Source organism: Pleurodeles waltl, chromosome 5 (genome assembly GCF_031143425.1).
Source record: "Pleurodeles waltl isolate 20211129_DDA chromosome 5, aPleWal1.hap1.20221129, whole genome shotgun sequence".
Classification (NCBI taxonomy): Eukaryota; Metazoa; Chordata; class Amphibia; order Caudata; family Salamandridae; genus Pleurodeles; species Pleurodeles waltl.
In genome coordinates, this window is record NC_090444.1 from 627898931 (window position 1) to 627913726 (window position 14796).

Sequence of the window (14796 nt, forward strand, 5' to 3'; positions counted from 1 at the left end):
CACAACTAAATTCTGCGCCATTATAAACACCTGGATGCAGCTCATTTCGAATTATGCTCTAGATAAGAGTAATACTCTGCAGAAAAAAACGTAACTTCCTGGAATAGGAAACACTAGCAGGGAATGCAATATTAAGTAAAGCATGTGAAACAAGAAAGAGGGACACGGGTTACCATAACGTTTTTACATCCATTGTTCAGAAATCAATCAGTGTTTTTGCCTGAAAAGTTAAGGTCACGAATACAGGGCCTGATAGGGACCCGTTTTAATGTCCATTTAAAATTACTACTGAGTCTGGGACGCGGAGGGACCCGGCCCACTTAAAGCCCTGTTATTAACACTTGACTGGAATAAACTGGTAAAACAGCCAATTACACGTGACATGTCCCCTCTGCCTCTATTTATTGAAATAGGAGATGACCAATATTTAGACAGTGTCCTACAGTAAACACTGCAAACACGGAGCCCTAAAGAGGAAAACTAGAACCTTATTGCAAACATAAAAAAGCCACCAACAGAGGTAATCTAGAGCGTTTGCAAAGAGATTCAAACTTCCAAATAAGAACAAAACCAGTTGCATCTACAGGTCTGATGAAAATCCCCTATATAACATTCTAATGGTAGAAACGTGTGGACAGAAGGGTTCCCATCTCCAAGAAAGATACAATTACTAGAGTGGCCAGGGAAAATGAAAATACATATACATTAGATATACATGCTGAAATATGAACTGACTATTGAGTATGATAGTATTGTAAAGGTGACTATTTACAGGACATTTTTACATATTGAGACTTTTGTACTCCATATTCTGACACACAATTGTCTAACTACCTTTATACCTCTACGCCTGCATGTGAACCTTTTAAAAAAAAAAAATAGTAATGAACTAATTTCGTTATTTTATTCATAGTTTTTCGAAATGTATTTAATTTAAAAGCGCTAATGTAAACAGAATTAAACACAAATAATTTGAATTCCTGCCCTATATCAACTCATAAAGATTTGTCAATGTGTCCTAAATCTGGATGCTGGCATTAGCACATAATCTGAAGTAATCGATGTTCTGGATCTCGAACACAAACATCCATTACCAACTGAGTGACCTGAAATAATATCCAAATGGTATAACTGATCTTACCTGTACAATTGGATGTGCTGTGAGCTTATGCATGTCTTTCTGCATATACTCCTGACCAAGGTTAGGTGCCACAAAACTGAATCCTCTGAAAAGATGATGAGCGTTGGCACTGGGAGGGACTCCAGGAGAATCTGAAAATAAAAAATAGAATTGTCAGTTGAGTTGGATTGATATCAAGCATAGTTCAGAAAATTAAGAGCTGGATTTAGAGTTTTGTGAAGAGGGTAGTCTGTCATGATGGAGTACTCTCTCCACCAAACTCTGTTCGCCTGCCAGATTTGGGGTCAGACAGACCGCCAGGCTTACGCCGGTAAAGTAAAATGTACTCCATCTGCAGAAAGCTTTCTCTGTTGGACCAACTGAATAAGGGCCATTGAAGGAAACAGCTAACACAGCCTGCCATATTATAAGGGTGGACGGATTTATGTTTTTTCCTGTCTGTCAGTACCAGGTAAAACCTAGTAGTGAGGGGCAGGAAAAAAATAATGACCCTCATGCCATGTTAGAAAACTTCCATGGTATGGGGTCCTTATTTTCTATCATTCAAAGACAAATTTCTGCTTTGGTAGCTTATTTTCTAAAAATAAAAAGAACATTGGAAAATTTGACTGCCAGCCATCATGTTTGACACAGCCATCCATCAAATGTTTCTAATATTGACAGGAACCGCAAATGTAAAGTGCTCCATTACCTCCAGGTCCCTCCTGTCCTCGTTTCATTCATTACTAGTGAGATAACCCTATCTCGCCGACAGATACAAACGAACAGGGAATGCTGGGAACCCCACCCTCCCACGCCCTTCCATTGGGAGCAATTAAGACGTACCTTCCCAGCATTCTGCTTGTTCTTTTTTCTGTCTGCAGACAGAATGTTCTGCACAAGGAAGGACGGTGGCTCCTGCTGGGCTGGGGCTCCCCCTGGATTGCGTTTCCTGTCGCCAGATGGCATATCAGCTGGGCGGGGGTGTCTGCTGGCTGGCTTCATACCTCCCTCCCTGCATAGCTTGGGGGGAATGGTGTGGTGCTACGTGTGACCAGGTGCCCTTGCTATTGCTGGGGGTGTCAGTGCGTTGCATCACTAGTGGTAATGTGCTGCTGCTTCTTTGTGGTGAATATTACTGATGGCTCTGTTTGTGGTTAGCCCACCTGGTGAAGGGTCCTTTTCCTCTGCTTTTTGGGGCAAGGGGGACACAGGGCCCTGGTGTGCTGCGGATGCACATGGCCTCAGTGCGTTATGGGCCTGGATTGAGGGTTAGGGGGTGGACATTTTTTGGCAGGTCCTTCTTCTGCTCTGCTGTTCTGGCATGGGCTGGCCCTGCCTATGCTATACTATTCTTCCTAGTCATGCCAGTGGTTGGGCTGTACATAACTGCACTGCACACGACCCTGCAGCCTGGGAGTCTTGTTGCTCTTCACCTTCCCTGGGTTTGGTTCTGCAAGGTTGGGTTCATTTCTTCACTCTGGCCACGGTCTATACTACTTTGGGGCGGGGCTACTGTCTGCGTGCTTATCCGAGAGGGCCTGTGCTTTCCGGCCTCGTGTATGTTTTGTGCCGCCTTGTGTGGTTCGATCATGGTCCTGCTGCTTACACAAGTCTTTGTGTGCCGTGTTGTGTGCAGAGGGCCTGGCGCTCTTCAGTTAAGGTCTGTCTGCATTTTTGTTTTACTGCCCTGCATGGCCTGGTCGCCCATGGTCACATGAGCTTCTTTTGTTTCCCCCTGCCGGGGATCATCCGACTTGGGGGCCTGCTGTTCGCGGAGACCTTTCCCGTTCCCAGGAGAGTGAAGGCCAAGCAGCCCGGCAGCTTGTGCCCAGTGGTACGACCAGTGTGGAAGAGGTGGGGTGGTGCCAGGTCTCAGATGCCGTCTGTTGGGTCCAGTTACCCACATGCCGTGCCTTCACCCTCCTCCACCCAGCGTATTTCCACAGCAGCTCAGAACGACGTTCCATGGGGTCTCATGAGGGGGGTACCATTTGGTCTCTTGGCTGCGGTCTCAGCGCCTAGCAAAGGAGGTTCAGGGTTCTGGTTTGCGTCTAGGTGAGTATGTTGCTCATTTTCCTACTACTCCTGGTTCATCCCTGGCCAAGCATGGTTTGATGTGGTCCTGGCTTTGTTTCTTTTCTGTACTGAGGGGGTTTGCGGTCCTTGTTTTTTGCTATCTCGGACAGTGTGCAGGCCAGTCTCCTTTCTTTCTTTTCGGACAGGTCCTGGTGCCATTCCGTTGTTTGTCCCTTCCTGTCTTGTCCTCTTTTTGCCACATCAAGGAGCTATAGATCAGTGGCACATTCTGGTGCCTCTGGTAGTGCAGGCTTCCCCTGGTCAGGGATTTGAATCCAGTTACCACCCTTAATACTAATGTTCCTGGGGGAAGAGGTTCTTTTGCTTCAGCCCTGTGACTGCACCCGGTACGTTGGCTCCAGTTGCCCCACCATCAAGCTAGGCCTGGGCTCACCAATTGGTGTGTTCTCCTCTCCATGCTTCGCCTCGACATTAGCATTGGACCTGTGCATTTGGCAGCTAGTCGGATGGTCCGTTAGTATACCTGAGGCATGGCCTTGATGACGATCTTTTCCGCCGCCAGGCTTGCCCACCAGCATCCAGGGGCATGTGGGGTTTCCTGCTGGGGCCTGATCTCTGTTTTGGCAATAGGAGTTCCTGTATATGCGGGTCTGCACGGGACTAGGTCTCGACCTTTTGGGTGTGTTGCTTTGATGCCGGGGTCATCCCCATTTTGGGGAGGGTTCCTGTGGGCGCTTCCTGTTTTGTAGGGGTGTGTGTGCCCGTGTTGGCTCTCTACTGCTTGTTTGGCGGGAGGCACTTCTGACTCTTAGGTTGTGCATGGGCCTTTTGTTGGTTTTGGAGGTCTCATTGCTGGTACTTCCTGTTCCTTATACTCCTCTAGGAACCATTTCAGTTCCTCCGCTCTCCTTTTTTGCGCCTCTTCTGCTGTCTGTTCAGCTAGCAGCCTGGTGCTTACTCTTTTTCTTCTCCGTCAAGGCTTTTTTGGGGGGGTTAATTTGCCCCATTTTTTACCTGTGGGGTTCCTTTGTGGTGTTCCTTCCTGTTCTGTGGCTGAGTTGGGGCATTGACTCGGCCGTCTCCCTCCTGCGATGGTCGTGGGCTCCCACCTGGGCCTGTGAGCCTGCCTTGGCCTCCCTGGTGGGCCCTGAGTGGGGGCTTCCCCCAGGGGGTGTGCGAGTCAGTTTCAGGACAGGCTTGCGGCTCCCTCTTCCGCCCTGCAGTCTTTGCCTAGATTGCTTGGTGCGGTCAGTTGTTTTTCTGGGGCTCCCATTTTCTTTTTCCTGCTGGTCCCCTTTGGCTACTTGGGCTGGTGTTGGTAAGTCCTGGAGGTCTGCCATGTGTGCCTTCCTTTTCTGGGTGTGTTTTTGGTGTGTTCTAAAGGGTTTGGGGGTCTCACCCCTGTTTGCATGGCTGGGGTGGTTTCCCGTGCTTATGTTGGGTTGCTAGCCTTGTGGCTCTTTTTGGCTCCTGGTTCCCTGGCCTCTTGTTGCTTTCTCTTTCTCCCCTGGCTCCTTGGCTGATAGGTCCGCCTGGAGGTCTGGGGTGGTTGGATCCATCTCTGTCTTTTTTGGGGTCGGTTGCCGGCGGTTCCCTGGCTGGGATCTGCAACCAGCTTTCCCTTTGTGGCTTCTCCCTTTTGGTGCAGCTGCTTTTAGGTCATGCTGTCGCGTGGCCAGGTGGTTGGCCATGTGGGTGTTGGTTCTCCCTGTCCACTGGCCTGGCGTTTGCCTCTGGGTACCTCTGTTCTGACTCTGAGGATCTTTTCCTTGGTTGGGTGAGAGGGTTTTGTCTGTGGCCCCTTGTCCGGCTGCGGTTTTCTCGGTTCCTTGGATTGTCCCTGTTGTGGAGTCCTACATTGCAGTTCCTTCTGGTTGGGGTCCTCTTGGATTGTTTTGTGCTCCTGGTGGGCTGTGTCTCTGAGGTTTTGGTGGGTTTGGTCACTGTTTGGACTTCTCTTTGTCACTTGTCTTCCCCTGCCCCTGTCGAAGGTTCTGCCAGGCGTTTCCTGGTCGATGTCCTCCCCGGTGGTTTCTGGGCTGTCTGTGGTCTCCTCTTGAAGTGCTGCGTTTCCTTGTTTCTGAGGTGGCCTTCTTACTGGGGCTGGTTTTTATCTGAAGGCCGGGTTCTTGGCTTGGGTATGCTCACTAGTAATGAATGAGACGAGGACAGGAGGGACCTGGATGTAATGCTCTATTACTCACCGGTAATCTTCATTACTCCTGGTCCTGTTGTCCTCGTCCCATTCATTATGACCCTATCTCCCTCTCAGACGTCCGGCCTTCTTCAGTGGGCTTGGTAGTTCATGTGGAATGCTGAGCAAGTATGCCTTATGTACTCCCTATGGGAGGGTAGGTTTCGCAGCATTCCTTGTTCTTTTTTTTTTTGTCGGCAAGAAATGGTTATCTCACTAGTAATGAATAGGATGAGGATAACAGGACCAGGAGTAATGAAGATTACCGGTAAGTAATGGAGCATCACTTTGTCTACCTTTACTTCACCTGCCAAACCCTAAATCTGGCCTTTAGGCCTGATTTTGAGGTTGGCAGAGAGGGTGATCTGTGTGAGAAAATTGTGCAATGTTGTGATCAAACTGATACAATTACAGCAAATATGTTTCAGTGGATTTGGCAGTGTTTTTAGGCTACTGACAGAGATCTTTAAAAAGTTGAATGAGCAATTTGACAACTAAAAACAGTTTATGTGGATTTCAATTTAAAACAATTTATAACCAATTTTCTCAATGTTAGTTCAATATAAAAACTCTTTTTGATACATCTCCACAAATGTCTTCAATGAAATGACAATGAGCTCATGAAATATGTTTTATTCCATCTTTTATCTGATTTAATCAAAGGATCATTTTAAGTCTGCTTATCAGAACATTGCAACTTATGTTTGTTTGACAACATAAACATGCACTTGTCTCAAAATATTGATCTTGCTGGGTAAGCACACCTGATTTCAGGATGTATGGCTGGCAAGTCTGTCATTTGATTCCTAATGCGTCTTTCATTCCTCCTGACATTGAATAGGAGAGTGTCAATCTGTTGACAATATTATTGCCTGTTAATTACTCTGCGGGGAGCTAGGCTAAATTAAAATAAAATAGTTGCTGTGATGACTGAGCTACAATAATGTAAAGTGTCAAGGCCTAAAGAAAGGTCTAAATAGATAGCTGAATTTGACACAAATTATGCTTTAGGATGTAAAGGAAACATGTATTCCTTCAGGCTCCAGAACTCGTAGAAACTGTGGCTAATGGGTAATGTTCTGCAAAGAGGTCACTCTAACAGAAACAGAACTAGTGTCTCTTAATAGCATACATTATAATGACAGCCATGCTTTCAATTCTCTTCTGAAGCCCAAAGCACAGAAAGTATCAAATACACTAGGGTATCAATGTTGATTTTTAAATCCTGCAAGATAAATGTGTGTTATAAATGCAACATTTGTTATGAATTTCTCCAAAATTCAATTGGGAAGAATGACCCTATTCTTTAAAATTGTTTTTCTAAAGGTCTATACTAATTATAGAAATTATCCTTGCTTGGGGATAGAAAGGAGCAACCTTGAGTAGGGCACAAGAGAGATAGTTGTATGATGGAACCACGCATGACGGAACAACATGTCTTAACAACGCGGTCAGAACCACAACCACGTCGTTTCCACGCATGCATTTATAATGAATTTCATTGTAAAGGCATGCCCACTAAAGGCATGTGTGGATAATGCATGTGAAACAGCATGCGTGGTTCTGTCATACAACCCCCCACCTGCCCTGAGGCCCAAAACTACCCTCACCCATAATACAAAAACCACCCCGGCCCCCACCCGCCTTGAGCACTAAAAAAAACTAACCACCGCCCCTCTGAACTAAAGTACCCTGACCCCCACCTGCCCTAAACCCTAAAAAAAACTACCCCTGCCACATAAAACTAAACTACCCCAAAACACCTCACTCTCCCTGAGCCCTAAAAAAAAACTACCCTGATCCTCCAACCCGCCTCTAAAAAGTAAACTACCCTGACCCACCCTAAAAAAATTACCCAACCCCCACCCCTAAAAACGAAACTAACCCGACACCCCCACCCACCTTGAGCTCTAAAACCTTCCTCCAATAAGTAAACTACTCCGACCCCTCACCCACACTAAGCCCTAAAAACTAAAAATTATCCTGACCCCCACCCCACCCCTAAAAACTAAGTTACCCCGAAACCCCACCCTCCCTGAGCCCCCCCAAAAAATACCTCCCACTCCTGCCTCTAAAAACTAAAGTACCCCGCCACCCCCACCCACCCTAAGCCATAAATCTACCCCACCACAAAAAAATACCCACCAGCTCTGCCCTATCCCAACTTACCTCACTGCGTCCTCTCCCAAGTCTTCCTCCTCTTCTCTCCTCCCTCCGCCCTTCCTTAAACCTTCCCCACTCCTTTAAAAATAAACTACCCCGCCCTCACCCTAAGTCCTAAATAAAAAAATACCCAAACCCCCACCCCTAAAAAAAACCCTGATTACCCCACCCTAATCCATTAAAAAAAAAACCTTAAAAAAAAATAGCCTGTCCCTAGCCCCCACCCACCCCAATCCCTTAAACCACCCCCCACCCCTGCCCCAGCCCCATTTACCTCACCGCGCCTTCCGCAAACTCTCCTGAACAACACATGGCTTTTTATGTGCCTTAACCACACATATGCGTAGTTCAGCACATGCATGGTTAAGGCACAGAAAAAGCCATGCATTGTTCAGGCAAGCGTGGCCTTGCTTGCGTAGAAAACATTTGCGTCCTTAAGGGCGCATTGTTAAGGATGTTTCCCAAGAGAGACACTAGGCAGAAATATGGTTACCAGTTTGTCATTGTAACACAGGAATACATTGCCATAAAGTAGTGTTTTCATTGCAGAGTGCTGTTAATATTGTAACCTATTATCCTATTATATACAACATCAGGGCTGTGCTGATCATAACAGATCCAGGATTAGTTTGACAACACAATAGAGTTTGACAAGCATTTTGATGCAAAGCTTTACTGGTTTAAAGAGGAAGAACACAGCAATGCAATGCCTACACAACGGGACTGCCTCTGCATAGAAACCATCCCGGTGAAAAAAAAAAACACACATAGTATTTGTTAAACCAAATTCTACATCTGCCTTACAATGCACTCTGAGAAACTCATTGTGGTGGCATTTGCATTAGGAGCAATAAATTACATGTTCAGGATTCCCATAGCAGAGCTATATCTCGGTCTACTCTAGATCAGGCAACAGACACCTGAATTACCCCTCAGATGACAAAGCTCAATCACCAAATGTTAAGAGCCAAAACTTATAATCTCTGCTTGATTTCTTCTAAATTGCCACTGGGTGTGATTTGAAGCCTGAGGGCACCCACTAAATATATTAAAAACGTATACCTGCATGATATGAATTGAGCTGAGCCGAGCTGTTACTCCTAAAGTGCAATGTAGCCAGTAAAACATCTTGGTGCTAAACTGACTAACAACATCAAAAAACATATGAAGATAATCAATAAAATACATTCATTTTAATATCCTTCTTCTTTTTTACACAGGCAAAGATGGAAGTATTGCAAAAATAGGAAGCAACAAAAAGAAAAAGAGCATGACCTACACCTCTCCCCTCTGCAATCAGGTCATTCAAAATCAAGCAACAGATAGCAAGAGGGAAGAGCCAAAATGAATGTATTGTTCAGGCTTAGAAGCAAACATATAAGCATATGTGGGCAAATCCTTATAATGGATCTTTCTGGAAACTGGCAATCAGTGCAGTTTACATTCAGCTACTGAGAACCTATCACATGTCTAGGAATTCATAACGAGACAGGCTGTCATAGTTTGAACACCCTGGAGCTTGTAATGTGCTGACTCAGGAAGGTCAACATAGTAAGGACCAGCAAAAGAAAATCTAGAAATTCTGCTAGCATTAACAACACAAGCTTTAAAGTGGCACCAAATAAATAGGTTTTTCTTCAAGATCATCACTTGGAGGTAGTAGCAAGATATAACTGCAGCAGCATATGGAACGTCGGAATGCTATCATTGTAATCTTGCATAATGTTGTTTAATACAGTAGCATGGTCAGAGCTTAAACCTTTAAGTCATCCAGTTTGCATTAGGTAACAGGTGGTCTTCAAGAATTTTGGTGAGCCAAAACCTTTCACCAATTTTAGAGAGTGACTCCTGACACAAGAAAGATGTGCTTGTAGTTAGTGCCTGTCCTGTGGGCCAATTCTAACTTCTTCAAAAGTTTGATTATTATTTTAATTCATGCACCAATGACAGTTTCAGATTAAAACAAGTGTAAAGGGAGACAGTAAAAGCATGTGTAAGAACCACAGATATTAATTTAGGAGTCCTGACTGGACATACATCACCTTGGCAATTATAGGCTATGCAGTTATAGCAGGTACAACAATGGGCAAACTAGCTGTGATTGGTGACCCCAAACTGGGACTAATATATTGTACTTGTATCAATATCATCATTATAAAGCACAAATATATACACGAAATAGATAGGTGATTATGCATAAGATTCACACTTCCTCTGTGTAAGCATAGTATATTGGAAAGAACTCTGTCCAAAATTCATGAAGAATGCTGCAGATGGTGCCAAACTGGCAAGCACCCAACCACCCAGGGTGCAGTTGTGTTGGTTTGAGGGAACAGTCCAACATGTAGAGGTAAAGTATTATTGCACCAAGGCACTCTACAGTAGTTATAAAGGTCCAATCCGTGTGGTGTTGAAGCAACCATGATTCAAACTGCGTGTGAGTATATGTCAATAGATTATATTTATCCGATGTGGATCCAGAGATACAACAACCAACACGTGTTTCATCAACAAGACTGCCTCAAGGCTAAAGTCTGAATCTATTAGGAAATCCAAGAAATATTTGGAGATATGTAGGTAGGTGAGTCAGCATGAATGTTAGGTTGTCATAGCTAATCCTTAGAGAAATGTACACCAATCGGTGTCCACGGCCTTGATAAGCCATGTGGTGTGTCAGGTATGCACAGTATAAATTGCAGTGTACCGGCACAGCTTGGCGTAATATTAAAGCACAAATATATATATAGAGACTAAAGCCATTGGTTGCAGAATTGGGGTGATAATTGGTCCATACTGTAACGTCTGTTACCGTAGTATAGGATTTTGAATGTATAACATGACTAACGTCTTCTGAGCTCCCGCCTCAGAAGGAAGCCTAACATGTGCAATCAGTGTTTATCAAATCAATAACTGCGTGTTTTGCATTGATGTCTTAGCATTTTATCCTGAGAGACTTCCTCATGCTCCTTTGAAGTGTTTTTGGAGGAAATTGCAGAATGTTGTGATTGATGCACAACTCAGAATCTCAATCTGCATGCAAATGCCCATTGTGCATTTATTGTAATTTAAAGCACAACTTTGAATTAGAGTATAAGTAAAGTTTGTACCTTTACAGAAGACAGGGCTACATTATGTCAATAAAGATTTGCCATTATTTTGGCCTCACAGTGCTACAATAGCATTGTATTGTAGTTGTATTTGTACAGTGCTTCATAATCCTAAATGGCATTTATTGAGGGATAGCATGCTGCACATTAGCAGTCCATAATCCAGCTACCTCTACTTTCAATTACTGACTTTATGCTTGTTTGTGAACTTGTACAGAGGTCAGGGATCCATATACATGCATAGATACTTCCGTAGAGTGCCATAGATGGAATACTGCATGTTTGTAGTATGGCCAATGTAGGGTGTTTTTAATGCCACGTGTCAGAACCAGAGTTATACATTTAATATATTGTGTTGTTCTGCCGCTTATGTGAATTTGAAGAGAAAATGAGAGATAGGTAAGTTTCTTAGGAATTAAAGGCTAATTGATGACAGTATTGTGTGAGTGCAGTCCAGCCTGTTTGAAGTGTTTTAGTTTGTGAATATGACTGAAACTCCTGAAATTATGGTAAGACCAAGCACGTAGCTGCACTTGCATATAGGCATAGGACAGAAGTGTGACGATAGACTCGGCCATACAAGCCAATACCTGCTATCTATGGAGTAGTCTGTTTATATACAATTCAAATCATATGGAATAGTATAAATATAGGGTTAGGAAAGTGCACAGAGGTGATGGGAGATACCCATGGAAGTTGAAAACTAAACAATTTGGGCAGTTATGAGGGTGAAGAGTGCACCCAAACCAGCCCTTATAAAACTGTGCCAAAAAAGTTCTGTGTACAACAGGGCCCGCAGCACTCAAAATACTTCATGCTTAAAATACCAGTTACCTGGGATCAGAAAATGGGCCTGCTTTGTAGGGCTGGGGCATTAACTAGAACCAGTACTAAGACCTGATGACAGTTTCTATTTGAATGTTTCCTCATGTTTCAAATGGATTCAAATAAAATAAAACAAAGTGTCCATCAGATATGCACTTAGGGTCTTTCAGGGGTTAAGAAAGTGCTATGCAAATGACAATACAACTTAATTTCACTTCCTCCTTCTATTAAATTCTGATGTTATTTTGAGTTCTTTGTCTTTTTTTAAGTTGAAGTGTGGTGAAGTACTCCTGCTGTGTATTTGTAGAAGTGCTGGGACGGTATAAATGGGCCCTTCATCCCATTGAGCTTTTCTATTGATGGGGTGCAAACTTTGTACTAATAATTAGCAATACTGTGCGATAACAACCAACTTGTGAAGTGTAATTATAAGTTAAACTCTGAGCTCTAACAGTGGGGAAAGTGTGCATGGAGCTGTGGTAGGGCGGATGGTGGGGGAGGAGAAGTTTGTCTGGCAGGCAGGAGTGTGAAATGCTCCCCCATGACATTTCTCTGGTTTTGGGGCATGGGCATCAAAGGGGTTTGGGCAATGATGCAGCCTTTTCTCACAGTGATTTGTTTGACTTTTAGGTTGTTTGTGCATCCAATAAATCCAGGTGTGGTAACATTGGCTCACCTGTGCAGAATTGAATTCCCCAAAGGAATTGTGCCCTGCCCAGTTTCCAATAGGGACCAACGTCTTTTAAAGACACCTTGAAAGTGGGCTGATTAGGCAGAGAGGGTGCAACACCATGAAGCACAAGAAACCACGAAAAAAACAAACACCCAGTTCCTGTAGGAGTGCCGAGACATCCCACTCCAACTAATCCTGGTTCTTAGCATTATTAACAGCATGAGAGCAGCACCTGAACTGGTTAGGAGAGTTGACTGGGACCTCGTGCTCTGATCCACAGACTAGAAAATATCGAGGAAATGTTGCAGGCTGCTAATAGGTAAGATAGACATTTCATTTTTTCTATTAACCTCTCCAATACTTTTGGCTCAAGATTGCACATCATGCTCTCTAAAAAAATGTTTGTATAGTGCCCCATCATTTTAGTTTGTCACCAACTACTACTGATTAAATATAAGTTAATTTAATTTTAATATTTGAAATTACTTGATATTTGATTACTTATTATGTAAATTACATAATTCATTCATGATTTTGTAATTGTATTGTTTTATTTAACTTGGTTTGTATTTCAGTTTTTATACATTTATTACACATTAATTTTCCAATGCTGTGTCATTTTTGTAAGTGAGCTGGTTAGAAAGAAAATAAATATGTAATATTTGTATAATAATTAGCATTTATATGTAATGTATTAATTGGTAATTAATACAAAAAAGAAGAGGGTTGGAGGGACCGGGAGATTATGTGGTCCAGTGTACAGTCTCCCAACTATAATCCTATAAACTAAAGTGCACTGTTCCAAACTACTTTGACTTCCTAGCGGACCTAGGGTCTCAGGAGAAAGGGCCCTCAAGCATCACAATGGATGACTAGCATCATCATCGGGCACTGCTCCTCACCAGGCCGGTGCTGCAACATCTGGCGGGCTCCCCGAGGGGGGCTCTTATGCCGTGCTGTTCTGCTAAGTTAAGCGTGATAACCTACGGCGGAGGTAGATTAGGGTTGGAGAGAACAGAAGAAAGTGTTAAAATTGGTTATTCATCGCACCAGAACATCATAATTTTAATCAGTAAAGGGTGGATGAAGACCAAGATTAAAAAATGTAGGTGGGAGTCACACAGGAGTGCAATGCTCAAGTGACTCTCAAAACAACAGAACCTAGGGAACTATAAATCATATAGTCCCTCTATACCAAGGTCAACATGTTTCGCGTCCTAACAGTCCAGCCGGATCCATTGACGCTTCATCAGGACCAAAAAAGATTAAACTTCTTCTCCAAATGTCAACAAAAGATATAAAACACCCTAACTTTAGGATTAAAGGCAGTCACTTACATTGAAGTCAGCTGGTCAAGTCAGGTCGCCCTAGAAGACAAAAGTTACATATACATAGGCCTGAGAAAACCAAGGTGTGGTAATACAGAGATTAAAAATTAAAAATGTAATCAGAGACTGTAGTGGGTCAAACATCAAATTAAACATACACCGCTTAACTTAGCAGAACAGCACAGCATAAGAGCCCCCCCCCGGGGAGCCCGCCAGACGTTGCAGCGCCGGCCTGGTGAGGAGCAGTGCCCGATGATGATGCTAGTCATCCATTGTGATGCTTGAGGGCCCCTGCTCCTGAGACCCTAGGTCCCCTAGAAAGTCAAAGTAGTTTGGAACAGTGTACTTTAGTTTACAGGATTAATTGGTAATTAGTCATACATATTTTTATATTTATCATTTTGGTAAGTGCGTGTGAATTTCTGTTTGTGCAATGACATTTGTACTTAATTTAGATTTGGTTTTATGTATTAATTGAAAAGAAATAAATAACTAATAATTTAATCATTTTATGACTTGTTTGGTAATATGAGGAAATTTATATTATTATATGTATATTTGACCTTTCACTTTTTAATTTGTATTTTACATTTATTAAAAAATTTTAAAACATATTTTATATTTATATACTGTAATTTAATAAAGTTTGTATCAAGTTTTTGAATATTTTTATTAAATGAATTGGACTATTCAGATATGTAATGCATTTGAAATCAAGCGCTTTCGCTACTGTTGCTTAGACTGGAGTAAGAATAGTAAATCTAATCCCTCCAAAGTGCATCGCTTTCCCTATTGCTGCTTAGATGTGACTAGGAATAGTAAATTAAATGCCTCCTTATCCAACACTTTCCCTACTTTTGCTTAGACTGGTGTAGGAATAGTAAATCTAAAACATCTGAAATTCAACACTTTCCCTACTGTTGCTTAGACTTGATTGGGCATAGTAAATGTAACCCCTCTAAAGTCCAACTCTTTCCATACTATTGCTTAAACTGGAGTAGGAATAGTAAATCTAAACCATCTGAAGTTCAACACTTTATTTTCTTTCTTTAACCCCTCGGGTCCCCAAGATGTAACGGTTACATCCTCGATTGCACGTATCAGTTGCCAAAGACGTAACCGTTACGTCCTGCTATGGGCCCTCGGTGGGAGTGGTCGTGCTCCCCACGATAGCCAAGTACCCCCCTTCGCTGGGCAGGGATGGAAGGGGAATCGCTTCCCCTTCCACCCCGGACCCCTCCCCCCCCGTTTGTGCCTGATGATGTCAGCGTGCAATCGCGCACTGACCTCATCTGCGGTTGCCACCACCGCGCCGGAAGCTCAGCTTCCAGCACAGATCGGATGAG

The 14796-nt window shown here is 43.4% G+C and overlaps 1 protein-coding gene across 1 annotated transcript in view; it reads right to left on the reverse strand.

Annotated features, from left to right (window-relative positions):
- RPS6KA2 (ribosomal protein S6 kinase A2) overlaps window positions 1-14796 on the reverse strand; it is a 1517835-nt gene that overhangs the window by 321393 nt on the left and 1181646 nt on the right. The window contains exon 13 of the mRNA XM_069234488.1: window positions 1142-1272. Within this exon, the coding sequence (XP_069090589.1) occupies window positions 1142-1272 (131 nt within the window). The remainder of the gene's footprint in view (window positions 1-1141; window positions 1273-14796) is intronic.